Source organism: Taudactylus pleione, unplaced genomic scaffold (assembly GCF_031769625.1).
Source record: "Taudactylus pleione unplaced genomic scaffold, aTauple2 ptg000611l, whole genome shotgun sequence".
NCBI classification, from domain to species: Eukaryota; Metazoa; Chordata; class Amphibia; order Anura; family Myobatrachidae; genus Taudactylus; species Taudactylus pleione.
The window spans coordinates 5,319,132-5,346,433 of record NW_028285013.1 but is presented as its reverse complement, the minus strand read 5'-3'; the positions used below and the strand labels follow the sequence as shown (position 1 = coordinate 5,346,433).

The 27,302-nt window shown below is 45.7% G+C and overlaps 1 protein-coding gene across 1 annotated transcript in view; it reads left to right on the top strand.

The window, feature by feature from the left end:
* The first annotated feature begins 21,389 nt into the window (after positions 1–21,389).
* Positions 21,390–27,302, top strand: part of LOC148480540 (transmembrane emp24 domain-containing protein 11-like) — a 38,122-nt gene continuing 32,209 nt past the window's right edge. The window contains exons 1-2 of the mRNA XM_088454252.1: positions 21,390–21,498; positions 23,571–23,671. Of these exons, the coding sequence (XP_088310378.1) occupies positions 21,390–21,498; positions 23,571–23,671 (210 nt within the window). The remainder of the gene's footprint in view (positions 21,499–23,570; positions 23,672–27,302) is intronic.

The following is a 27,302-nucleotide window of genomic DNA, read 5'->3' as shown; positions in this document are numbered from 1 at the left end:
CCATATCTTCCTGCTTTTGCTGGGTTAAGACAGAAGCAAATTTTGTGGAGGCTTCACCATCCACTTGGGGGTGAACCTTCGCCGATCTGTGACCATTCCAATCGGAGCCGTTACCTCAGCGAATTTATGTCACTATATATTATGATACACAAAATAACTTTTAGACTTTTTCTATAGTACAATGCTGGAAAAATAAAATAAATGAAATATATCAAACAGCAAGAATAACTAAAATGCACCGACTGCTGTAAGCTTATAAGAAAACTTCATATAAATGGGTAACTAATCGAACAGGTCACTTGTAGCCATGGGCGCTGAGAGTGGGGTGGGCGCGGGTACAGTTTACCCGGGCCCGGGCTTGCTAGAGAGGCCCGGCGTTGCCCCCCCCTCCCTCACAGCAGCCCAGCACACAACTTGTGCTGGGCTGCTGTGTGATGCTGCTCGTCTCCTATGGCTGTGGGGGGAGCGATCACACTGATTGCCCCCCCCTGCTTAGCGCCGGGCTGGGGGTCTTACAGCGCCCCCCTCCACGGCGCGCAGCGCCACTGCAAAAGTGATCTTTTTTTTCCCTTCAAGGTGGCGTGGCCACGTCTACCCATGATTAAGCCACTCCCCCTCCATTACCCGGGCTCGGCCAGGCTCTCAACGGCCCTGCTTGTAGCAGTGTCAGTCTTAATAAACCCCTGCAATGATGCCAGGACAGGGCTGTCAGTATTACAGTTATTATGTATCTATTTGATTGGCAATTACTTACAGATTTTCCATTGCACCTTACAATTGGGAACAAAACTGTAATAACAGACAGGTAAAGAGATAAGATGTTAGTGTAGTCCATATGGTGATATCAAAATCCATTATATAACCGCATTGCTAAATAATAAATAATGCTGAATGTACCTACGTTTATAATAAAGTACTGCTTACATTTCTAGTTGTTATAATCCCATGGGAAGGACATTTCCTATTATATAAAGCCAACCAGATGTGACGCTTTCTAGGCAATAAGACAAATGATGATACAATATGCAACATCTTCATATATTCTGTATATGTAATTAGTTATACTGTAGTCATGCATTTATCATTGTCTACAGTAGTTCATTAAATGAATCTATTTTAAATTGTATACAACATTGGTTTCCTTACAAGTCAGTAGACATGAGGTACCCATGCACGGTTCCTTTCTACTAAACAAAGGGGGTCATTCAGACCCCCTCGCGAGCAAAGGACGCTCGCAGGCGGGTCGATGTTGCCCCACTGCGCATGCGCACGAAGGAGGGAGCTCCGTCGTGCGCATGCGCGAGACCCGGATAGCGACGGGCTCTCCGTCGCTCCGGGTCTCGCACTAAAGGGGGCGTGCTGTCGATGTTGATTGACAGCACGCTCCCTTTGGTGGGCGTGCCGGGGGGTGGCTGCCAGACGGAGACATTCCCATGGGAACGCCTACCATCTGAAGCCGGCCCCACTGACATCACTAGTGATGTCAGTGGGAGTGATTTTGGCTCTGATAGAGCCAAAATCACTCCTGGGCTTGCGGCAGCGAGACCCTACCGCAGGATATCGTTGCAAGCCCGATGGTCGCAATGGCCAGGAGGCCACTCCATTTTCAGGTAGTAGGGCCCTGATTCAGAGCGAGCACTCTGGTCAGAGCGTTCAGCTCTGAATCAGGCCCAAAGTCGTTATAAATATCTACACTCAGAAACAGCAATAATTGTTATCCTTATTGTGTAAGAACATGCTCCTTTTAAATGCTGCTATTAGTAAATAGGGCCTGATTCACCTTTGGGAATAGAGTAAGATATAACAAGTAACTGGGAACCTGGACAAACCATATTACAATGCAAGGAGTGTAAATACATAAATTTTTTTGCATGCAGGGTAAATACTGGCTGCTTTTGCATGTAGCTCACAAATACTGGACAGCTTTATTCTTACACTGCAATTTGGATCTCAGTTAGGACACACCCCTCCCAAATCTATATCTCTCTGCACATTTTACATCTGCCCCACCTGCAGTGCAGCATAATCTCTTACAAAAAGTTTTACCATTAAGAAGGTTATAAGCATTGTTAAATATAACAGCCAGTGCCAGCGGAGGTAAATGATTCCACATTTTGTATGATGCTACACACAGGGAGATCCATTTTCTGTTTCTATTCCTGTTTATTTTAACAAACATTTTTTTGCAATTCAATGTTATTATTTTTATCATTTTTTTTATGCATTAAGCATTTTGGGCCTGATTCAGACCCACTCGTGAGCGGCTGTCCGCTCGCAAGTGGGTCGATGTTATGCACTGAGCATGCGCACGACGGAGGGAGCTCCGTCGTGCGCATGCGCCAGACGCGACGAGCAAAGGAAAGTCCTTCGCTCGTTGTGTCCGATCAAAGGGGGCGTGCTGTCAATGTTGATTGACAGCACGCCCCCTTTGGTGGGCGTGCCGGGGGCGTTCCCACGGGAACGCCTCCCGTCAGAAGCCGGCCCACTGACATCACTAGTGATGTCAGTGGGAGTGATTTTGGCTCTGATAGAGCCAAAATCACTCCGGAGCTTGCGGTTGAAAACCTCAACCGCAGGCTCCGGCTCGCAAATTCGATGGTCGCGATGGTCTCGACCATCGCGACCATCACAATGCACGCTCGTATAGCCTGTGGGTGGTGACCCACAGCTATACGAGCGTCCAGGAGGACGCTCCATGAAAATGGAGGCCGGCCCTCATTCAGAGCGTGCGCTCTGCTCAGAGCGTACGGCTCTGAATGAGGGCCTTTGACTTTCTTTGTCATATTAAGCTCCATTTTGTAAGCTTCTGTCTTTATGATCTTTAAAAAAAAATCAAATGCTGGATAGGCTTGGTGGTTTATAATGCTACATTTAAGGTAGGGGTGAGCGGGTTCGGATTTCTGAAATCCGAACCCCCCCGAGCCCCCCCGATCCGAGTCCGATCCGAGTCAGGCTCGACTTTTCCCGCCTGACTCGGATCTGACATCGAGGCAAAACGTCATCATCCCGCCTTCCGAGTCTCGCGGGTTTTGGATCCTATATAAGGTACCCGCGTCGGCGCCATTTTCTCACTCGGCTGTGGACAGTGAAGAGGGAGGGTGGGAGTTAGTGCTGTGTAGTGTAGTGTAGTGTAGTGCTGCTGTTGTCCACTACTTCAAAGTCCATAGGGGCTGGCTGTGTTGTGCTGTGCTGCTGTTGTTAATAGGGGCTGTGTCCACTACTTCAAAGTCCATAGGGGCTGGCTGGACTGTGTTGTGCAGTCAGTTCTCCATAGGGGCTGTGTCCACTCCAAAGTCCTGTGCAGTGTCCCAGTCCTAAAGGGGTGCTGTAGTGTTGTCCAGGGGGTGCTCTGTCCATCAGGGGTGCTCCCCCCAAGTGCTAAAAAAATAATATATTTTCTGTGTTTGTGAATTGTGTGCGCAGTAGCCGCACGTGCATCAACAAAGTAGTGCCAAGCGTGCGCCTGTGTCATAAGTAAAGGGCCGGCTGGCTTGACCGTTAAAGGGTGCTGTAACCCCCGAAAGTACACTCCAGTCCAAACCAAAAAAAAATTATTTTCTGTGTTTGTGAATTGTGTGCGCAGTAGCCGCACGTGCATCAACAAAGTAGTGCCAAGCGTGCGCCTGTGTCATAAGTAAAGGGCCGGCTGGCTTGACCGTTAAGGGTGCTGTAACCCCCGAAAGTACACTCCAGTCCAAACCAAAAAAAAAATTATTTTCTGTGTTTGTGAATTGTGTGCGCAGTAGCCGCACGTGCATCAACAAAGTAGTGCCAAGCGTGCGCCTGTGTCATAAGTAAAGGGCCGGCTGGCTTGACCGTTAAGGGTGCTGTAACCCCCGAAAGTACACTCCAGTCCAAACCAAAAAAAAAATTATTTTCTGTGTTTGTGAATTGTGTGCGCAGTAGCCGCACGTGCATCAACAAAGTAGTGCCAAACGTGCGCCTGTGTCATAAGTAAAGGGCCGGCTGGCTTGACCGTTAAGGGTGCTGTAACCCCCGAAAGTACACTCCAGTCCAAACCAAAAAAAAAATTATTTTCTGTGTTTGTGAATTGTGTGCGCAGTAGCCGCACGTGCATCAACAAAGTAGTGCCAAACGTGCGCCTGTGTCATAAGTAAAGGGCCGGCTGGCTTGACCGTTAAGGGTGCTGTAACCCCCGAAAGTACACTCCAGTCCAAACCAAAAAAAAAAATTTTTTCTGTGTTTGTGAATTGTGTGCGCAGTAGCCGCACGTGCATCAACAAAGTAGTGCCAAGCGTGCGCCTGTGTCATAAGTAAAGGGCCGGCTGGCTTGACCGTTAAGGGTGCTGTAACCCCCGAAAGTACACTCCAGTCCAAACCAAAAAAAAAATTATTTTCTGTGTTTGTGAATTGTGTGCGCAGTAGCCGCACGTGCATCAACAAAGTAGTGCCAAGCGTGCGCCTGTGTCATAAGTAAAGGGCCGGCTGGCTTGACCGTTAAGGGTGCTGTAACCCCCGAAAGTACACTCCAGTCCAAACCTAAAAAAAAATTATTTTCTGTGTTTGTGAATTGTGTGCGCAGTAGCCGCACGTGCATCAACAAAGTAGTGCCAAGCGTGCGCCTGTGTCATAAGTAAAGGGCCGGCTGGCTTGACCGTTAAAGGGTGCTGTAACCTCCGAAAGTACACTCCAGTCCAAACCAAAAAAAAATTATTTTCTGTGTTTGTGAATTGTGTGCGCAGTAGCCGCACGTGCATCAACAAAGTAGTGCCAAGCGTGCGCCTGTGTCATAAGTAAAGGGCCGGCTGGCTTGACCGTTAAGGGTGCTGTAACCCCCGAAAGTACACTCCAGTCCAAACCTAAAAAAAAATTATTTTCTGTGTTTGTGAATTGTGTGCGCAGTAGCCGCACGTGCATCAACAAAGTAGTGCCAAGAGTGCGCCTGTGTCATAAGTAAAGGGCCGGCTGGCTTGACCGTTAAAGGGTGCTGTAACCCCCGAAAGTACACTCCAGTCCAAACCAAAAAAAAATTATTTTCTGTGTTTGTGAATTGTGTGCGCAGTAGCCGCACGTGCATCAACAAAGTAGTGCCAAGCGTGCGCCTGTGTCATAAGTAAAGGGCCGGCTGGCTTGACCGTTAAAGGGTGCTGTAACCCCTGAAAGTACACTCCAGTCCAAACCAAAAAAAAATTATTTTCTGTGTTTGTGAATTGTGTGCGCAGTAGCCGCACGTGCATCAACAAAGTAGTGCCAAGCGTGCGCCTGTGTCATAAGTAAAGGGCCGGCTGGCTTGACCGTTAAGGGTGCTGTAACCCCCGAAAGTACACTCCAGTCCAAACCAAAAAAAAATTATTTTCTGTGTTTGTGAATTGTGTGCGCAGTAGCCGCACGTGCATCAACAAAGTAGTGCCAAGCGTGCGCCTGTGTCATAAGTAAAGGGCCGGCTGGCTTGACCGTTAAAGGGTGCTGTAACCCCCGAAAGTACACTCCAGTCCAAACCAAAAAAAAATTATTTTCTGTGTTTGTGAATTGTGTGCGCAGTAGCCGCACGTGCATCAACAAAGTAGTGCCAAGCGTGCGCCTGTGTCATAAGTAAAGGGCCGGCTGGCTTGACCGTTAAAGGGTGCTGTAACCCCCAAAGTACACTCCAGTCCAAACCAAAAAAAAATTATTTTCTGTGTTTGTGAATTGTGTGCGCAGTAGCCGCACGTGCATCAACAAAGTAGTGCCAAGAGTGCGCCTGTGTCATAAGTAAAGGGCCGGCTGGCTTGACCGTTAAAGGGTGCTGTAACCCACAAAGTACACTCCAGTCCAAACCAAAAAAAAAAATATTTTCTGTGTTTAGCCGCACGTATATATCAAATCGATATAACATAAATGGAGGACCAAACTTTCTCCGATAAAAATAAAATAGAGAAAGATCAAGAACCACTTCCTCCTAGTGCTGAAGCTGCTGCCACTAGTCATGACATAGACGATAACATGCCATCAACGTCGTCTGCCAAGGCCGATGCCCAATGTCATAGTAGAGGGCACATACAATCCCAAATGGCAAAGTTCAGGAAAATGACCTTGAAAAAGACATTTAAATCAGCTGAAGAGAAACGTAAACTTGCCAATATGCCATTTACGACACGGAGTGGCAAGGAACGGCTAAGGTCGATCCCTAGTATGTTCATGACTAGTGGTTCAGCTTCACATGACGATGGAAGCACTCCTCCCACTAAAAAAATCAAAAGAGTTAAGCTGGCAAAAGCACAGCGAAGAACTGTGCGTTCTAAGTAGATATCACAAATCCCCAAGGAGAGTCCAAGTGTGGTGGTGGTTGCGATGCCTGACCTTCCCAGCACTGGACGGGAAGAGGTGGCTCTTTCCACCATTTGCACGCCCCCTGCAAGTGCTGAAAGGAGCACCCACAGTCCACTTGCTGATATGCAAATTGAAGATGTCACTGTTGAAGTACAACAGGATGAGGATACTGGTGTAGCTGGCGCTGAGGAGGAAGTTGGCGAGGAGGATTCTGATGGTGATGTGGTTTGTTTAAATCAGGCTCCGGGGGAGACAGTTGTTGTCCGTGGGATGAAAAAGCCCATCACGGTCATGCCTGGGCAGAAGACCAAACATTCCACCTCTTTGGTCTGGCAATATTTCTATCCAAATCCGGACAACAACTGTCTTGCCATATGTACCATATGTAAAGGTGAAATAAGTAGGGGTAGGGACGTCAACCACCTAGGAACATCCTCCCTTATACGGCACCTGCAGCGCGTTCATAAAAAGTTACTGTCAAGTTCAGAAACTTTGGCTCAGACCGTAAGCAGTCCAGGGACACCTAAATCCCGTTGTCCTGTTGTATCCAAGCGCCTGCAAACCACACCGTCAACTCCCTCCTCGTCAATTTCCTCCTTAGTCAGGATCGGAAGTAGTCCTGCAGGCCATATCACTGGCATGACTGACTCTCCTATCCGGGATTCCTCCGGAGGATCCTGCATTGCTACGCCTACTGCTGCCGCTGCTGCTGTTGCTGCTGCTGCTGGGAGTCGTTCATCATCCCAGAGAGGAAGTAGGAACACCACTACTTTTACTAAACAATTGACCCTCCAACAGTCCTTAGCGAGGAGGATGAAGTACGACAGCAGTCATCCTGAAGCAAAACGTATAACTGAGGCCTTGACTGCTATGTTGGTGTTAGACGTGCGTCCGGTATCCGCCATTAGTGCAGTGGGATTTAGACAATTGATGGAGGTAGTGTGTCCCCGGTTCCAAATCCCGTCTAGATTCCACTTCACTAGGCAGGCGATACCGAGACTGTACAGAAACGTCAGAAAAAGTGTCCTCAGTGTCCTGAAAAATGCCGTTGTACACAATGTCCACTTAACCACGGACATGTGGACAAGTGGAACAGGGCAGACTAAGGACTATATGACTGTGACAGCCCACTGGGTAGATGTATCACCTTACGCAGCAACAGCAGCAGCGTCACCAGTAGCAGCATCTCAGAAACGCCAGCTCGTTACAAGGCAGGCTACGCTGTGTATCACCGGTTTCAGTAAGAGGCACACCGCCGACAACCTCTTAGAGAAACTGAGGGAAATCATCGCCCAGTGGCTTACCCCACTTAGACTCTCCTGGGGATTTGTGATATCTGACAACGCCACCAATATTGTGCGGGCATTACATCTGGGCAAATTCCAGCACGTCCCATGTTTTGCTCACACAATAAACTTGGTGGTGCAGAATTTTCTGAAAAGCGACAGGGGCGTGCAGGAGACGCTTTGGGTGGCCCGAAAAATTTCTGGCCACTTTCGCCATTCAGCGACTGCGTGCCGAAGACTGGAGCGCCAGCAAACACTCTTGAACCTGCCCCGCCATCACCTGAAGCAAGAGGTTGTGACGCGGTGGAACTCAACCCTCTATATGCTTCAGAGGATGGAGGAGCAGCAAAAGGCCATACAAGCCTATACATCCACCTATGACATAGGCAAAGGAGGGGGTATGCACCTGACTCAAGCGCAGTGGAGAATGATTTCCGTGTTGTGCAAGGTTCTTCAGCCCTTCGAACTTGCCACACGTGAAGTCAGTTCAGACACTGCCAGCTTGAGTCAGGTCATTCCCCTCATCAGGCTTTTGCAGAAGCAGCTGGAGAAAGTGAAGGAGGAGCTAAGACGGAGCGATTCCGCTCGGCATGTGGGACTTGTGGATGAAGCCCTTCATTCGCTTTGCCAGGATTCCAGGGTGGTCAATCTGTTGAAATCAGACCACTACATTTTGGCCACCGTGCTCGATCCTAGGTTTAAAGCCTATGTGGTGTCTCTCTTTCCGGCCGACACAAGCCTGCAGAGGTGCAAAGACCTGCTGGTGAACACACTGTCAGCTGAAGCGGAACGTGACACGTCAACGGCTCCTTCTTCATTTTCTCCCGCAACTGGGGCTGCCAGGAAAAAACTTAGGTATCCTAAGCAACCCGCTGGCGGTGATGCAGGGCAGGCAGGACCAAGTTTGGACATCTGGTCCGGACTGAAGGACCTGGCAACAATTTCTGACATGTCTACTGTCACTGCATATGATACTGTCACCATTGACAGAATGGTGGAGGATTACATCGGTGACAGCATCCAAGTAGGCATGTCAGACAGTCCATACCTGTACTGGCAGGAAAAAGAGGCAATTTGGAGGCCCCTGTACAAACTGGCTCTATTTTACCTGAGTTGCCCCCCCTCCAGTGTGTACTCCGAAAGAGTGTTTAGTGCAGCCGGGAACCTTGTCAGCGAAAGGCGTAGGAGGTTGCTTCCACAGAATGTGGAGAAGATGATGTTCATCAAAATGAATTATCAGCTCTTCCAGGGAGACCAGCCTCCAGAACGTACAGAGGGACCTGTGGTGGTGGATTCAAGTGGGGACGAGTTAATACTTTGTGAGGATGAGGATGTACACACTGAAGAGGGTGAGGAATCGGTGGATGAGGAGGATGAGGATGACATCTTGCCTCCGTAGAGCCAGTTTGTGCAGGGACACATTAATTGCCAGCTTGTTTTGTGGGGGCCCAAACGAACCAATCATTTCAGCCACAGTTGTGTGGCAGACCCTGGCGCTGAAATGATTGATTTGTTAAAGTGTGCATGTCCTGTTTATACAACATAAGGGTGGGTGGGAGGGCCCAAGGACAATTCCATCTTGCACCTCTTTTTTTCTTTGCATTATGTACAGTTTGGGGCCTAGTTTTTCTAACTGCCATCCTGTCTGCCACTGCAGTGTCACTCCTAGATGGGTCACGTGTTTGTGCCGCCCACTCGTGTCGCTTAGCATAGTCATCCAGCTACCTCGGTGCAACCTTTTGGACATAAAAACACTATTGTGAGGTGTGAGGTGTTCAGAATAGACTGGAAATGAGTGGAAATTAAGGTTATTGAGGTTAATAATAGCATAGGAGCAGAAAAACCTACAAATTCTGTGATTTTAGCTGTTTTTATGCTTTTTTTCAAAAAAATACAGATCCAAAACACAAAACCCAGAACCCAAAACACGGAAGGGTGGTTTTGGCAAAACCAATCCAGATCCAAAACACGAAGAAAGATCCAGATCCAAAACCAAAACACAAAACACGAAAAGTGGCCGGTGCACACCCCTAATTTAAGGCATATGTTTATTGAGTTTATAAGGACTCTGATTTAAAGTACATTAAGATTGTGAAATAAATCATAGATTAATTGAAGACTTTTTCAAAGTGTCAGTTTTGGAACCAAATCTTAGTGGTGGCAGAACAGGGTGGTTAATAGTGAGTGTGGAATAGTGTTAACAGGTACTTTAACCATTGTTTGACAGACAGGGTGGTTTTATGTTGTTTAACCCTTTTACACCCAAACATCATGCATGTTCAAGTGAGTCTTGTAGTAACAGGTATGATCACCACTATAGCATCCCTGGCACGCTGAATCCCAGGCTCAGAAGGGGCTTTATGATTGCAGTTTATTATTTATTGACTAGAAGTCAATCTCATGTTTAGGAATAGTTGACTTTGAAGTTTGTGATACACTACTAGTGTAATACTGTAAATAGCACATATGAGAATTCAACTATTAAGATTTATTCCCGGATTACCTGTGAATGTACATCATGTTTTTTTCTTCTTAATGACATAAGATTTATTATCTGTGCATTTATTTATTCATACTTCTGTGGTTGTGAATCCAGCTGTAATTCTCATTATGAGATGAAAGCTACATGTGATTACCAGGTAAAGCCTTTCTATTCTTCAATCATCATATTCAACACAAACAGTACCACAGCCAAAGCTTTCCCTCACATATCCATATCCTTAAGGTTGCAGAAAAGTCCACTGTAATTGAAATAAACACCCAAGTGGCGCTATTGTTATTAATATAGGATGATGATGATTATTATTATTATTCTGTATGTACTGTATATATGCCAGGGCTATAACAGTAACAAAAGTGAGATTATTGTGGCATGCAAAACATACTGTGCTAGGGGGTATATTTACTAAAGTGCAGGTTTATAGAAGTGGAGATGTTGCCCATAGCAACCAATCAGATTCTACATATTTATCTAGCACCTTTTAGAAGATAATAGCTAGAATCGAATTGGTTGCTATGGGCAATATCTCCATTTCTATAAATCCGCATTTTAGTATTAATATACCCTTAGTAGTCCTGTCCTCCAAATTAATTGGTATAAGTATGCCAAAAGGTGCTTATGGTTTAATCAGCGTCACAGTTGCTAGCCCAGTGGCTCCTTAGGACGTGCCCGGTGTCCATCTTTTTGCTCTCAGTGCTTGTTCTGTGATGTCATGTGTGTCGGGGGTGGGTAGGTGCAGGCTCAGGTACTCTTCAGCAGGGCCGTAACTAGGGTGGTGCCACCTGTGCCTTGGCCCAGGGCACCGCAGGGCAGGGGGCGCTGTTTGGGACTGTCAATTTTCCTGTTTATTATCATTCTCACTTGTAGCTTCCTCTTCTTTAATCCCCAGCATCTCCTGGCCTCCCCTATATCTTCCCTGGCCCTTCCCCATGAGGCCATGGACCCTTTCTGGGTGTACCATCTTAAGTCCCTATTTGAAAAATGGGGGGGGCACCAATGCTCTTCCTGGCACAGGGCACCATAAAGTCTAGTTACGGCTCTGCTCTTCAGCCAGTACAGGTGTCAGGGGCCTGTGAATGAGAGGTACGAGGTGCGAAGCAGGGTCTTTTCCATTTGTCTCCTTCCACTCCACTACTTTTCTTCGCCTCTTCCTTTCCCAACTTTCTCTGAACTAGCCGCTGTCAGGTCCTTGTAGCGGCCAGTAAGAAGAACTGAAGGCAGCAAAGAAAAACAGCGATGCGTGCATACAATAAAATCAAATCAGTTTTTTTAAAAAAAGCTGCAGAAATGCTAAAAAATATATAATTTATTAACTAATACATGAACAAAAGAAAGTATAAATATTGAATAGAAATGTAGAAAAATAACAACAATATAAATCCAATATTGATATCATAAACATCTCTATATTAGAGATGTGCACCGACCCCTGTGTATTGGTTTTGGTTTTGTATCTCCTTCGCATTTTGGATCTGGATTTGGTTTTGCCAAAACTGCTCTTGCGTGTTTTGGTTTTGGATCTGTATATTTTTCTAAAAAAATCATAAAAACAGCTGAAATCACATAATTTGGGCCTGTTTTTGTTCCTACGGTATTATTAACCTTAATAACATTTATTTCCTGTCAATTTTGACCATCTCACAGCTCACAATATTGATTTCATCCAGTTTAGGCCAAAAGGTTGCATTTAGCTAGCTGGCTGACTAAGCTAAGCGATAGCAGTGGGCGGCACTAACATGTTGCAGTTCAGCTTCCAACATGGCATGTCTAGGAAACAGAGTGGAACTGCAGTGGCAGACAGGATAGCAGTTTAATAAACTAAAAGACCCCATAGGAAGTTAAAACCAAGAATGTGTTACATTTTTTGATTCTGAAGAAAATTTATGAGGGAGGATCAATGTAGGATCAAGTTCTTTAATTCCTGAAAGACAGCTTTGATCTATAGAGGTTCGTACAAGGGCCTCCAAATTGCCTTTTTTTTCCTGCCAGTAGTTAAACTGACTGTCTGACATGCCCATTTGGACACTATCATTATAGTCCTCAACCATTCTTTGAATGGTGACTGTATCAGATGGAGTCACGGCAGAGGTCTCATTAATTGTAGGCAATTCTTTTAGATCCGACAAAATGTCAAAACTTGGTTGTGTTGACTCATATGCATGACCAGTAAGTCTTTTGGGAAAGCTGAGTTTTTTCCTGTAAGCCGCACTTGCTGGAGAAACTGAAGGAGGAGCCCATTGCTGCATCACGTGCCTCTTGAGCTTACAATTTGCTTACCAACAGCTCTTTGCATCTCTTCAGATCTGTGGGCCTGATTCACTACTGTACGCCAGTGTGAATGCAATAGCGATTACGCACGCAGTTCAACTGCTATAGTATGCTAATCCATTGCGATCGCAATGTCCTCACAGCATAACATAAGGACACCCACTTTACTTACCACACATCCGTAATGTTTAGTAAGACTGCGAAACCATTGGTACAGTCGAGTACCATCACAGCCTCACTCACACTTGCACAAGCTCTGTCCTTACTCAGAAATTGCTAACAACCATGCACGCTATCAGGCCGAAGTAGATAATTTATGCACGCCCCTGCAACGGCGTTAAAACGCACTGACACGCCAGCCCCATTACCACCCACAAACGGCACTTCCTGTAAATCACTCTGCGATGGGTCTGCATAGTCATTTGCGATCGCGGTCCCGATCGCAATGGCTAGTTCGCGCACTGCAATGCATATGCAGTATGCAATAATCGGCCTTACCCGCGTAATTGCAGTTGCGTACGGCAGTGAATCAGGCCCTGTGTCCGTTGGGAAGAAAGACACGACGTATGACTTAAACCTAGGATCGTGCATGGTCGACAAAATGTATTGATCTGATTGGAAGATCCCGACAACCCTTGGATACTGGCGAAATGTATAAAGAACTTGATCTACTTAGCGGAATCTCTTTGTTTCAGCTCCTTCAGTTGCTGAAGCTGCTTTTCCAACCGTCTAATTAGGTAAATTACCTGACTCAAGCTGGCAGTGTCTGAACTCACTTTCAGCACCTTGCACAACACAGCAAGTATTTTCCACTGAGCTTGAGTAAGGTACATTCCCCCTCCTCTTCCTATGTCATAGTTCGTTTGCTGCTCCTCCATCGGCTGAAGCAAATAAAGGGTGGAGTTCCACCTTGTAACTACCTCTTGCTTCAGCTGGTGACAAGGCAAATTCAACATTTCTTGCAGATACTGCAATATTCTAAAGGTACCTGATGAATGTCGAAAATGTCCAGAAATTTTTCGGGCCACCAAGAGCATCTCATGCATGGCCCTGTCATTTTTTAAAAAAATTTGTAACTCCAAGTTGATTATGTGAGCAAAACATGGGACACGTTGAAATTCATCCAGCTGTAATGTTCTCACAATAATGGTGGCGTTTTCAGAAATCACAAATCCCGAGGAGAGTCCAAGCGGGATTTGTTTGCAATGACTTCCGTGAGGTTGTCAGCGGTATGCTTCTTAGTGAAACCAGTGATACACAGAGTAGCCTGCCTCTGAATGAGCTGCTGTTTCTTAGATGCTGTTGGTGCCGCTGAAGGCAATACACCCACCCAGTGGGCTGTTACAGTCATGTAATCTTACGTTTGCTATTTTCCGCTTGTCTACATATCTGTGGTTAAGTGGACAGTGGGTACAATGGAATTTTGGAGCACGCTAATGAAGTTCTTTTAACTTCCCTGTACAGGATGGGAATTGCATTTCTAGTGAAGTGGAATCTAGATGGGATTTGGTAGCGGGGACACAGGACCTCAATTAACTGTCTAAAACCCACTGCACTAATGGCGAATATAGGATGCACATATAATACCAGCATAGATGTTATGGCGTCAGTGATCCGCTGTGCAACTGGATGACTGCTGTCATACTTGCTCCCCCTTGCCAAGAATTGTTTAACAGACTTTTTTTTTTCAACTACTACTAATAGTCTTCCAGGTCCCCTTCTGGAATGAAGGTCCACTCCCAGCAGCAGCTTGTGTAGTGCTCAAGGATTCTTTGGAGGAATCCTGGATAGGGGAGGACTCAGCCTTATCAAATTGGATGTAGGACTACTTCTGATCCATGATTGAGGATATTGTTGATAACAGTGTTGGTGGTGAAGATGGCAGGTGCTTGCATCTAGCACAGAGAAGAGAGCTAGCTGACGCTGGACTGCTTTTGTTACTTTTTAGGCCATAGTTTCTGAATTTTGCAAAAACTTTTGATGGATGCACTGCAGATGACATAACAGGGAGGAGGTTCCTAGATGGTTAAGGTCCCTACCTCTACTTACTTTGGCTTTACAAAGGCTACAGATGGCTTGACAATTGTCTTGATTTAGGTAGAAATAATTTCACACATACAGTAAGAAGTGTTTTTTTTGTTTTATGCCCAGGTATGACAATGGGCTTTTCCTTATCATGAGCAACAACTGATCCACTGGTGCCTGATTTACACAAACAACATCCTCATCAATAACATCCTCTTCATCAATATCGTTATTAGCGTCAGCTACACAAATATCCTCCTCATCCTGGTGCACTTCCACAGCAGCATCCATGATATCTATGTCAGCACGTTGACTTGTGCTGCTCATCCCCACATTTGCAGAAGTCGCACAAATGGTGGAAGAGACAGAATCACCAGTCCAGTGGTGAAAGGCATATTGCCAGGGGCGGATTGGGCCACCGGGACAGCAGGAAAGACCCCACTGGGCCGGTCCCATCTCCCCTCTGATGGACCACTTTACACTGACCGCTGGCCGGCCGCTCTGATGGCCGCTACCGCGATCAGCTCCGATCGGGCAGCAGTCATGAATGAGCTTCTGCACATGCGCAGAAGCTCATTCAGCAGTAATATGTGAAATGGCCGCGGGAAGCCTGTAGCAGCTCCTCCCATGGGCCAATGCGGAGCACGTGAGTGTCACCTCACGGCTCCGCCTCCGAGTCCATCAGCCACCACGCCCGCCAGAGCAGGAGCCGGGGATCTGGCCGAGCCTATAACCGAGCCGGGAATGGGGCAGAGCAGTGACCGCAGGACTCAGGGGAGCGAGCGGCCGCGACTGGCACCGGCAGTGGCACTGTAAGTCATATACTGCCTGTAATATATAGGCTTAAATAAAGACTGCACTCCTAGATTCTTGTAAATGCATATACAGTATTGGCATCAACGTTTCAGAGCCCCTGTGGCTATGTTTACTTGATTGCCTAGAAAAAAGAGCCACAAGGGGCTCTGAAATGTTGGTGGTGTATGCCAATACATGTATGATTATTTTCAATAATCTTGGGGTGCCGCAGTCTTTATTTAAGCCTGACCATCTTACTACTGAGGCCATCCAACAACCCAAGGAGTTGTCTTTATCAGAGTGCCAGTCCAGACATATAAATATATGTATATATAGTACATACATATATATATATATTTACATATATATATATATATATACACACACACACTCATATATATATATATATATATATACACAGGGGCGTATCTATAATGGGTGCAGGGTGTGCGGGAAACATGGGCCCCTGGGTCCAGAGGGACCCCGCACCGCACACCCTGCCCCCATAATATTACTTACCTCTCCGGAGTCCCACATCGGTGCGGGTGTCCGGTGCTGTAAACAACTGAAAAATGGCCGCGGCGGCCATTTTCCCGTCATTTGCGCATGCGCAGTACAGGGAAAATAGCCGCGACGGACATTTTCCTGCTGACCTGTGCATATACTATAGACTCTGGGCACACTGTAGTGCCCAGAGTCTATAACTCCGGCGCTGGCCGCGCACAGCTCAGTGCGCTGCCGGCCGCCGGACAGAGAGGAGGGGGCCAGTGTCGGAGACTGCACAGGGGCTCCCAACTTTCTAGAAACGCCCCTGTGTGTGTGTATGTATATATATATACATATACATACATACACACACAGACAGACAGTGGGAATGGGCGGCACTCGAGTCTTGTACAGAATAAAACACCACACTGTTACAGCATTTCGGTTTTAATAAAGTGAGGTTTAATAAAATGAAGTCTTAGCTAAAGGATGATGTACTCTACATATTAAACAAAGCTAGTCATGGAGAGAATTTTGGGAATATGAGCGAGCTGGTTCTGTCTGGTAATGCCTAGAACATAGTTTATTCCACAGACGGAACTGCAGCAAAAGACACAAGGAAGGCCGCAACTGCGTCAACTCAGAATCAGGCCCTATGGGGAGGGACCCCGCCCCCTCATCAGACCACGCCCCTATTAGGGCTGCTCCCATAAATTTCCTGGGCTGGTTTTCCATCCCAATCCGCCCCTGCATATTGCCAATATTATGTCTTTCTGCAGCTAACTTTCCCTTTGATGTTTTTTCTTTACCACTGTAAAAGATTGGTTCTTCGATTTTAGATGCCCTGACTTAAGCCCTCTATGCAATATCATCATGACTGGTGGCAGCAGCTCCAGCACTAGTATATGGTTCCTGCTCTCCTCTCCATCGCAGAGCTGGAATCGCAAATACAGCAGGGTGTGTCATACACCTCCTGCTGCATTTGCATAATAGCAAGAACGGAATTGCAAAGCTGCCTGTGTGCAGCTTTGCAATTGTGATTATTGCTGAATCATCCCCTTTGTCTGCTGTTATTTTATTTCAAACAGATTTGCGGTCTTTTTTTTCTTTCCCTTTCTTTGGATTGGAACCACTATACAGCAGCTTGGTCCGTACAACATAAATATATATTTCTTTATGTAATTATTCATTTATATAGGTTAAATTCCAGCTGGGAAACTGTTTTTCTGTTTTGACCATCAACCCGTTGTTGAACTGTCAAAATACAGTCGAAACTGCTGCACAGTAAATTTTGCCCAGAGAGTGTTGTAGTTGGGAGGGGAGTGCCCAAGTTTCATTCTAAATTTCGTTGCAAAGATAAAGCTGCCATGTAAAATTCAGACAACTCTCCCATTGACATGTAGTTAAATGGTTAAATGCTACAAGCTGTCTCTTAACTGAGTGTTATCATGCATGACTTATCAGCCACAATGACACCACATGCCTGTGTTATTCTGCATGACTCTTCAGGCTCAATAACATCACATGCTTGAGTCAGTATATGTAAAGATCAGGCTAATTAGACTGCAGGTGCAAGACTTGTTTACTTGTCGCTATAAAAAGGTCTGCATGTGCCCAAGCCTGTCAGAGTGTCATTGGAGCATCACAGTTTGGAATCAACGTGTGGGCTAACCTCTTTGTTCACATCTGCTACACACCTACCAGCTTGTAAGCATCTGTCAATAGCTTCAGGCTGCAGTTTTAGACACCCTATGTAACAGCGCACTGGAGCCCAACTTCCTCTTATCGTGTCCGGTGGTGCTAATTTCCCCTGAACAGGTGCCGTCCTGCCACGGGCAGGTGCAGGTCTTCTACTGACAAGTACCTGTTTTAGTAGTTGCCTCCCCTCTGACAGCATTCTTCTTCACTGTGGGGCTGCCTGGTGTTTCCTCTCCCTGGCTGTTGTGTGGGCGCGCTCCAGTTTTGTAGTCATCCCATATGGGAACACATGCTTGCTCCTCTGCAGTGTTAAAAGCACAGGCACGCATGCATGCACAAACCTGACATCACGTTGGCGCCAATTTCAAGTCTCTTTCCTTTAAGGAAGGCTCTGGGCACTACAATGTATTAGGTTCACACCAGCACTGCATCGTCTTTTCAGCCTTTGCTACAAGTGTACGTACTTGCATCCTGAACTGGCCTGTTTGACATTTAGTCTTGCCTGCTTTCTTCTTGTGACTTTCTGGTTTTGACTTCAGCTTCCTCCTAATTTGCTTCAGCCCTTCCTCTACTACCGTGTTGCCTGTCTGGTTCTGACCAGTGTTTGACAACCTTTCTCTAATACGCCTCACGGTGACCAGTATACTGCCTGCTCTTACTCTCTCCAGAGTCCACCAGCCCACACACAACGAATCCAGTCAGAGGGCCGTGACCTGTGTATCGGGGGCAGCCAAGCCCCAACCTTTGTGGAAGCCCCTGGTGAAGGCCACCAATACATTAGACTCTGCGCCTTAGTTCTTGGCCCACGCCAAAGCAACAAGTATGGTTCGCATCCATATTATCCCAGTGAGAGTTGTGATACCCTACAAGCTACATATAGTTACCACCGGGACAGCGACAGTGTCGATCCCTTTGCCTTGGACATCCCGTTTGCTGCTCATAGATTACTTCTAGAAGAACAGAAGATAGTGATAATGCAGTTAGATGGAGAACAAGAATGTACCCACCCAATACGGAACATGTGTTTTTCATATAACGCCCCTGCCATTGATTTAAATATACACTTATATGTAGCAAATACTACAACTATCCTACTGATGTTTGAGCAGGACGGCCAACTTGGGAAAAGGGTAGACTGCACTGTACCAAACAATCAGGACTTGATTTGTCTGGCCCTGTGCACAGGGACCACTTCCTTTGGAAACACAGAGAGATCATGTTTCAAGTGTAACATCTCTGGGGGTAGCTCTACTCAGAGGGAGCAACAGGTTATCAAAAATTAGGAATTAAACAGAATTTACATTAGTCTTTGATTCCTAAATACCTGTACGATTCATCATTGGGTCAGTCTCGCTATTATCTGTACATAAACACATATAGGGTAGACACGCAGGGACCAATTCCAAGATAAACTCTAGTTGGTAGTAGCCTGATTCAGACCTGCTCGCAAGCTCATAGCGCTCACAAGTGGGTCGATGGTGGCCCAGTGCACACGCACGGCGTGCAAAAAGCACTCGCTCCGTGGCTCACTACAAAAGGGGCGGTTGTCGATGTTGATCGACAGCTCTCCCCATTTTGTAGGCGTGACAACGGGGTGGCTTCACAAACGGAGGCGTTCCCATGCGAACGCCTGCCATTGTGGGCGGCCCCACTGACATCACCAGTGATGTCAGTGGGAGAGCTTCCGGCTCTATTAGAGCCAGAAGCTCTCTGGGGCTTGCGGCCACGAGACTCTACCACAAGGGTCTCGTCGCAAGCCCGATGGTCGAGATGGTCTTGACCATCGCGACCATCATCCTGGCCGCTCGCAATAACTGTGGGTGGTAACCCACAGCTATGCGAGCAGCCAGGAGGCCGCAACAAAAAAAACAAGCGGCCTCCCTTATTCAGAGCGATCGCTCGCTTTTTGCGAGCGGCTCTGAATCAGGCCCTGTGTGCATGGAGGGAAATGTCAATATTCATCCATATGTACAGTAGTTGTCTGCATGCGACTGCACCACCCCCATCCATACACTTGGGGTCTCATTCAGACCCGCTCGCAAGCGCCTGAGCGCTCGCAAGTGGGTCGATGTTTGGCTGTGCGCACGCGCAGCGGCCGCAAGCCCCTGAGCGAGAGAGAAATTCTCTCTCTCTCCGGGGCTCACTACAACAGGGGCGGCTGTCGATATTGATCAACAGCTCGCCCCATTTTGTAGGCGTGGCAGGGGGGTGGTTTCACAAACGGAGGCTTTCCCATGCGAACGCCTGCCGTTGTGGGCGGCCCCACTGACATCACCAGTGATGTCAGTGGGAAAGCTTCCGGCTCTATTAGAGCCGAAAGCTCTCTTGGGCTTGCGGCAGACGAGACCCTACCACAAGGGTCTCGTCGCAAGCCCCGATGGTCGCGATGGTCTTGACCATCGTGACCATCATCCTGGTCGCTCGTTAAGGCTGTGGGTGGTAACCCACAGCCTAGCGAGCGGCCAGGAAGGAGGCCGGATAATTTTTTAGATGCGGCCGCCCTCATTCAGAGTGAGCGCTCGCATTTTGCGAGCGGCTCTGAATGAGGTCCTTGGTTTCATAAATGTTAACTTGAGCAATTCTCACTTGCACCAGGCTTATCCTTGGCGTCATGGATCTCTGTGTCTGCACAACTCAGCATAGGGCACCCAGACAGGAGTCCCCTGGCAAGGGAAAGGAATGTGGTTGTCAACATGATGCCTTCCCCCATCTTAGCTGAGGTCAGATTCTAGCTTATATGTAATTTCTTGTTTCAGTGTTACAAAACCATAATACAAAATTGACAGTACCATCATTACACAAGTATAATAATATACAACAAGCACCTTGCGCCAATGATGGAAACCTATTTCTACCATAAGTCATTTCTTCCCATTATCATGTGTAGGAAGGAAGATCCAGCCACAACAAAACATAAGCAGACATAACAAGCACTGGCACAAATACAGTGGGCCTGATTCAGAGGTGGACGCGGCCGATGTTGCGATTACTGAGATGCACGCTTGCAGCGTCATTCGGTGGTGCAAATCCATTTAGGTGCATCTTTAGATGGACCATTGGGCACACCATTGAAACTTGTACCAGCCCTCCATCTGAACATGGCGTCCTGTGGCAGCGCTATTGCGTCTTTAGATGCAGCTGCTGTCAGCGGCAGTCCCGCAACATGCCTGCGTATAGCTAGCCACCTTCCTGTTACCTTCCATGAACACCAACTAAAATCCACAGTCCCTGTGTCTAAAATGCTTCTGCGCCTCCATGCGGCAACCATCGGGACGCATGAGCAAAGTTAAAACATTGGCCAAACTCGTGCAGAATCGACCCAGCTCCACCGGTCTGGTATGTGACCCTGGAAGTAATGCATGGCATACTTGCCAACTGTCCCTGATTGTCAGGGAGACTCCCTGAAACAGTAGCAATCTCCCTGTCTCCCTGAAGAGCATAGCAATCTCCCTGATTCTACCTTACCTCCATTATGAATATGTTACATATAAAAATAAACAGATAGTTACATTCAAATGGGATCATTAGTATAATTTCCCTGTATTGGTCACAGTTTTTTTTATAATATATCAGTGTGTTTTCAGCAAAAAATAGATCTTACTAACTGCTTTTTGGCTCGTTTATATTTGGATGTAAGTCAGGTTTAGGACACGCCTCTCAGATGTACCAGTACACGCCCACTTACCGCCGCGCTCATAGGTGTTGTTTTCAAAATCTCCCTGAAATGCTTTTTCAAAAGTAGGTAAGTATGATGCATGGCGGTCTTTGAGGTTATCAAGTCATTTAATTTCCATCAATATCAGCAAAATTAATCCAATTTAATGTTCTTATTATAAATATTTCTAGTGTAACTGGATATGACCATTGACATGCACAGAACCTATCCTTGCTGCCCATCTTTTAACCTTTCGGTAGATTATTAACAAGCACAGAAGAACCAGATGCACTTTCCCATGGGAAGCAATATCTCGGTGTTACCAGTGAGCCAGGCTGACTGCCAGCACAGCGTGCATGCTTTCCTCTCTCTCTCTCCAGACATGGCAGGACAGGTAACACGGGTAATGGTGGCTTTCTGTCTCTGCTCACTAGGACACGCAATGTACTACCACTCAGCCGAGAAAGAGGAGAAATGTGTCATAGAGGACCTCCCATCTGACATGCTAGTCACAGGTATGATCATAACACGTATGTAGATTTTCTTATATGTCACTTTTCTCAAATATCCGGACAGGCCTATATACTATATGGGCAGATGTACTAAGCTCTGGAAAGTGATAAACTACCAACCAATCAGCTCCTGTCAACTTTCAAACACAGCTTGTAACATGACAGTTAGGAGCTGAGTGGCTGGTAGTTTATCACTCTCCAATTTATCACTTTCCAGAGCTTAGTACATCTCCCCATATGTGCAGTTTTTATGTGCAGTTTTTATGTGCATGTGACTGTCTACATTAAAAAAAAATATATTTTTATTTTTTCGTCGCCGGAGGTGGGTTTCCAAAATGTAGTTTCTCATGTAATGTAAGACTCTCTATTAAGTTTTTTTCAACTATATTACTGCAGCATTATCATCATGTGTGCGTGTGTGTGTAACCGGTAATCCTATTTAATCTTATTTATCTCTTTTATAATAACAATGACAGTATTCAGATTCTCTGGCTGATCAAAACCAGGTAGGTTGCAGTTAGCCGCAGAACCCGTATCATTTAAATGTGTATGTAGCTGAGCAAATTAATAAGTGTGCATTTTATCCCATTGTGTGATCTGCCTACATGAGGCCTATGATACTCTAGTTCTGACAATAATATATATAGGATGGTTCACTCCCTACTCTAAGTTATACAAATATTCAAAGTCACAGAGGAGTTATATCATAATATAATTTGATGAGGCTGTAGGCCGAGTGCCTCTATACAAGGCCACAGTAACTCCTAATTTCTAACGAGCAGGGCCCTCTACCCTCTTGTGCTTCTCCGTTCTCTACTTTCATCTACTTCTTACTCCCCACTAGGGCACCTAACACTTGGTGCTTACGCTCTGTTGCTTATCTGGGTGTTATGGTCGCTAATGTAGCAATATATATTATCCATGTCCTGTATTTTATTGTATTGTACTGTAAGTCACTGGTCAACCTATTTGTTTATGTACTATGTAAGGCGCTGCGGAACAATTGTGGCGCCATATAAATAAATTATAATAATAATAATAATAATAAAAATTATTTCAGCAGTAATTTTTAGTTATTCCAAATGAACACAAGTGATGACATCAGAACTCCATAGTTATAAGTGATGACATCAGATGTGTGTTTGTGCAGGTGTTATATACTGACGATTATTCATACAGTACATTCGTATTATATGGGTATAAACAGAGCTTATTGACATCCCTGCTTAAAGCTCCCACTTGACGAAAAAAAAAGTGAAAATAATATCGCTACCAGCAAAGGATTAATATTATTTTCACCATTTTTTTGTTTTGTTTATGAAATGCAAATAATATGTTGATCTCGTATTGATCCAGTAGACCCATACCGGACCTCTAATTGGTCATCCCTGATTCCGTGTCTTAGCTTGCCCACCGAGCACCATGGCGTTTCAGCTGGTTGGGTAGCAATAATTTATATACCCCCTTATATCTGCAAATAAATACATTATTAGGCCAGGAGAAGAATGGGATAGTTCCCTGAGCACTGCCTATTATTATGTTCATGTGTGATACTATTACATTACAAGCTGCAGATCTCTCATATATTTAAATAAATGTCAGTATGACACATCATTTATCTCCGTTCCGTGCAAAAATCATTTAATTTGTCACAGGAATAATGTGAAGCAATGATACATACATTGTGTTCTCCATTCTGTGTTTTACATGATCCCAAGGATGTGATAAAAGATTTAGCATTGAAATGAATGCGGCAAGCGTATCGTAACCCATTGCAGAGCTAGATTCATATATAACGACAGACAGACAATGCAGTAATGCGCTTTTTCCTTTCCGTTTTCAAACCCAATAAATAATTAAATTAAATAAAAGTAATAATTATTTTCTATGTTACGCTATTGGAAAGTGGATATACGATCTAATTATCACAGCTGTAACTAGCACGCTGTTGTTATATACATACGGATACTTAGCGCTGTCTGAATATATTTTATTAGTGTCCCCCTTTCAGCGTTGTTTACAGTGCATGTTATTTGTACCTAAGCATGAACGAAATGTTGTTTCTATCTGTTAAGGTCGATATAAAATACAAAAATGGGACATGCGTCAGCACGATTACCTACCATCCGCTCCTGGCCTAGGAATGTTTGTGACTGTCAAAGATCCCAATCAAGAGGTATAAATATATAATATACATTATTAATACTGCCACATACTGTGTACTGTGCTTACACTGTTACAGAGCAACTCGGGTGACGTCCTGGCCTAACATACACAATATGGAATTATTCCACTACAGTAAAGTGGGGGAGATGTATGAAGCCCAGAAACGGTATCAGCGCACGTTACGTGCGCTGATACCGCTTCTCCCCGAGGTATGATCGGGGGTCTGGGCGGCAAATGACAGGTGCGCTATGCGCCCCTGTCATTATCGGCGCTGCTATCTACAAGATAGCAGCGCCAATAGCCTGGGCCATGTACGAACGGCCTGCTGTAGCTGGCGGTATGGCCCGGTGTCCCCATACACTAGTATCACAGATATCTCCTACTTACCTTCCTCTTGCGGAATGGCCCGCTGTCCCCATACACTAGTATCACAGATATCTCCTACTTACCTTCCTCTCGCGGAATGGCCCGCTGTCCCCATACACTAGTATCACATATATCTCCTGCTTACCTTTCTCTGGCGGAATGGCCCGCTGTTCCCACACACTAGTATCACAGATATCTACTACTTACCTTCCTCTGGTGGAATGGCCTACTGTCCCCATACACTAGTATCACAGATATCTCCTACTTACCTTCCTCTCGCGGAATGGCCCACTGTCCCCATACACTACTATCACAGATATTCCCTGCTTACCTTCCTCTGGCGGAATGGCCCGCTGTCCCTATACACTAGTATCATAGCTATTTCCTGCTTACCTTCCTCTGGCAGAATGGCCCGCTGTCCCCATACACTAGTATCACAGATATCTCCTACTTACCTTCCTCTGGCGGAATGGCCCGCTGTCCCCATACACTAGTATCACAGATATCTCCTGCTTACCTTCCTCTGGCGGAATGGCCCGCAGTCCCCATACACTAGTATCACAGATATCTCCTACTTACCTTCCTCTGGTGGAATGGCCCGCTGTCCCCATACACTAGTATCACAGATATCTCCTGCTTACGTTCCTCTGGCGGAATGGCCCGCTGTCTCCATACCAGGGCCGAAATTAGGATTTTTGTCACCTGGGCCAAGACCATATTTTTGTACAACCCCCCCCCCAAAAAAAACAACAACAACAAAGAGAATGAAAATGGTGTGCAGTTTCCTGACACAGTAATGTCCCTTACAAAACATTATGCCACTCATTAATGCCCCTTATAAAACATTATGCCACAGTAATGCCCCTTACAACACATTAAGCCACAGTAAGGCCCCCTATACATTATGCCACAGTAATGACCCTAGGTGACAGCAGCCCCCCCTGAACTAACAGATGTAACACACCATATTGGGTAGCGCAATAAGAACTATTAAAAATGGACTTTCACAATAAAATTATATCTCCCATCAAGCTAGCTCCCTTCTCTTGCCGGGGCTGCTTGGTGGGTAAGCTCGGGCCGGCGCGGGACGGGGCTGCCACGTGCCGAGGAACTGTCAGCGATGCTGGCTTTCTAATGAGGCGCTGGTTGCGAACCAATCAGAGCTCACGGACAAGCAGCCGCTGCTGATTGGCTGCCAGTCCGCAAGCTCTGATTGGCTCAAGACCGGCACTGACAACGGCGCTGTGTCTTTCAAGGCTGGGCTGCAGGCGGCTGCCTGCAGGTCCTGCCATGCAGCTCCACACCCACACCACAAGAGCAGCAACTTGGCCCCATCTCCCCTTCTTGGCGCCCCGTCAAGTCCGACACCTTAGGCCCCCCTAGTTGCAGACCTGCCCATACTCTAGTATCACATATATTTCATGCTTACCTGCATTTGCCCAACCACCCCCCTACCTGCCTACAAAACGGGGCGAGCTGTCACTCACCATCCACAGCCACCCCGTCTTGTAGCGAGCCCCGGAGCGACTGAACTTCAGTCGCTCACCGGAGGCTCACGCGTACGCACGCCGAACGCGGCACATGCGCAGACCATAAACATCGAGCCGCTTGAGAACGACTCTGAATGAGGCCCATTATCTTTAACTATGCAGAGAACATTGGTTTACTGTATCGCTGCTATCCTATTTTCACTACCATCTAGTCATTTAATTTCAAGATGGCAGTATTGGTTGTTCAATTCAACTTTAATGACATTATTCACCATATCCAATCACACTGCAATAGTACTCAATTGTAACTGGATTGCCATTTATCAAGTATGGATAGAATTCAGGTCGTGTGACCGGCAGTTTCCGGTGAGATCCCCTAGTCGGCCATGCTATTTGGCAAAGAACATTAGCACTCCTGGCAGGTACTGTATGGTGATGTGATGAAACTTTTTCTACACCCTCCATTTTTGCTGATTTTTACTTTCTAAATTTGTCTAATGAAAGAAATATTGATCTTGCAGCACAGAATTAAGTTATAGAGATAAGAATACAGGTATCATACCGGGGTCAGACAATGCCGCTAGTTACAGCAGTCTACTAAGATGATGTAGATTAGATTAGATACTATACTGTAGGTGTCACAATATGCTGTAATAAAGGAGAAAAAAGGATATTTGGCCGGGTATATTTACGAAAGTGCATGTTTTTAGAAGTGGAGATATTGCCCATAGCAACCATTCAGATTCTACGTATCCTTTATCTAACACCTTCTATAAGATAATAGCTAGAACTGATTGGTTGCTATGGGCAACCAGTAGGTTACAAGGCTGCAGTCTTGTACAAGGCTGCTTAGGTTTTTATTTCAAAGTGGGTTTTTTTCTAAGTGGGACTACATGTACAGCATAACTTAAATAGTTAGTCAGGAGTTAAGCAGGAGGAAGACAGGAGAACGACATTTTAAAAGAACTCTCTATAACTTGGAAAAAAATGCAAAGGATCTTCTGAGCTTCTGGAAACCATGCTACTCAGCCACCAGCTTTCATTATAACCTGGACACATTTTTTGCCAACACCCTGCTTCAGCATTGCAAGCAACTACCCGCTTACTGAACATTTAATTCTTGTATGTTTGTGTTTCTTCTCTACACTGTTTAATTCATTCCAGTACCACTGTCAATTTATCTTTGTACCACTGTAGTATCTGCCATTGTTTCACACCTATAGCCTTTTTTTTATATTATAATCATACTTTATACTAATTCTAAAGTCTTGCAACTTTAACAGCTCTAAACTACTTTTTTGTTTGTAATATACTTTGTAGTTGTGCCTTTACATTTTCCAGCACTGTTCTTCCTTTTATCTGATTTTGACATGTGAACTGTACTGCTCCTGAATCTCACACTCATTAATACTACTGACTTTTCCCTCCCCCCCAACTGCCTCATCTACACTATGGGGTAAATTTACTTTATTTTAAGTGATTTGATGTGCGATTTTCATTCGATTTGGATTAGATTTTGGTTTTGAGTATTTACTAAAGGCCAAATCGCATGTAAAATCGGACTTCAAATCGTCTTTGGACTCAAATCGCCCTCAATTTGACCATCGGAAAAACATTGGTACTTTTACATAGCCTAACACACAAAACCTTTATTTACTATCATTCGATTTGAAATCATCCTCAAAATCGTGCTTCAAATCACTCTTCAAATCCCCAATACAATAGACCTGCTTCATGCTTTTGATTTGAGCATGAGCAGGTCGGATTCACACAGATACATGCAGA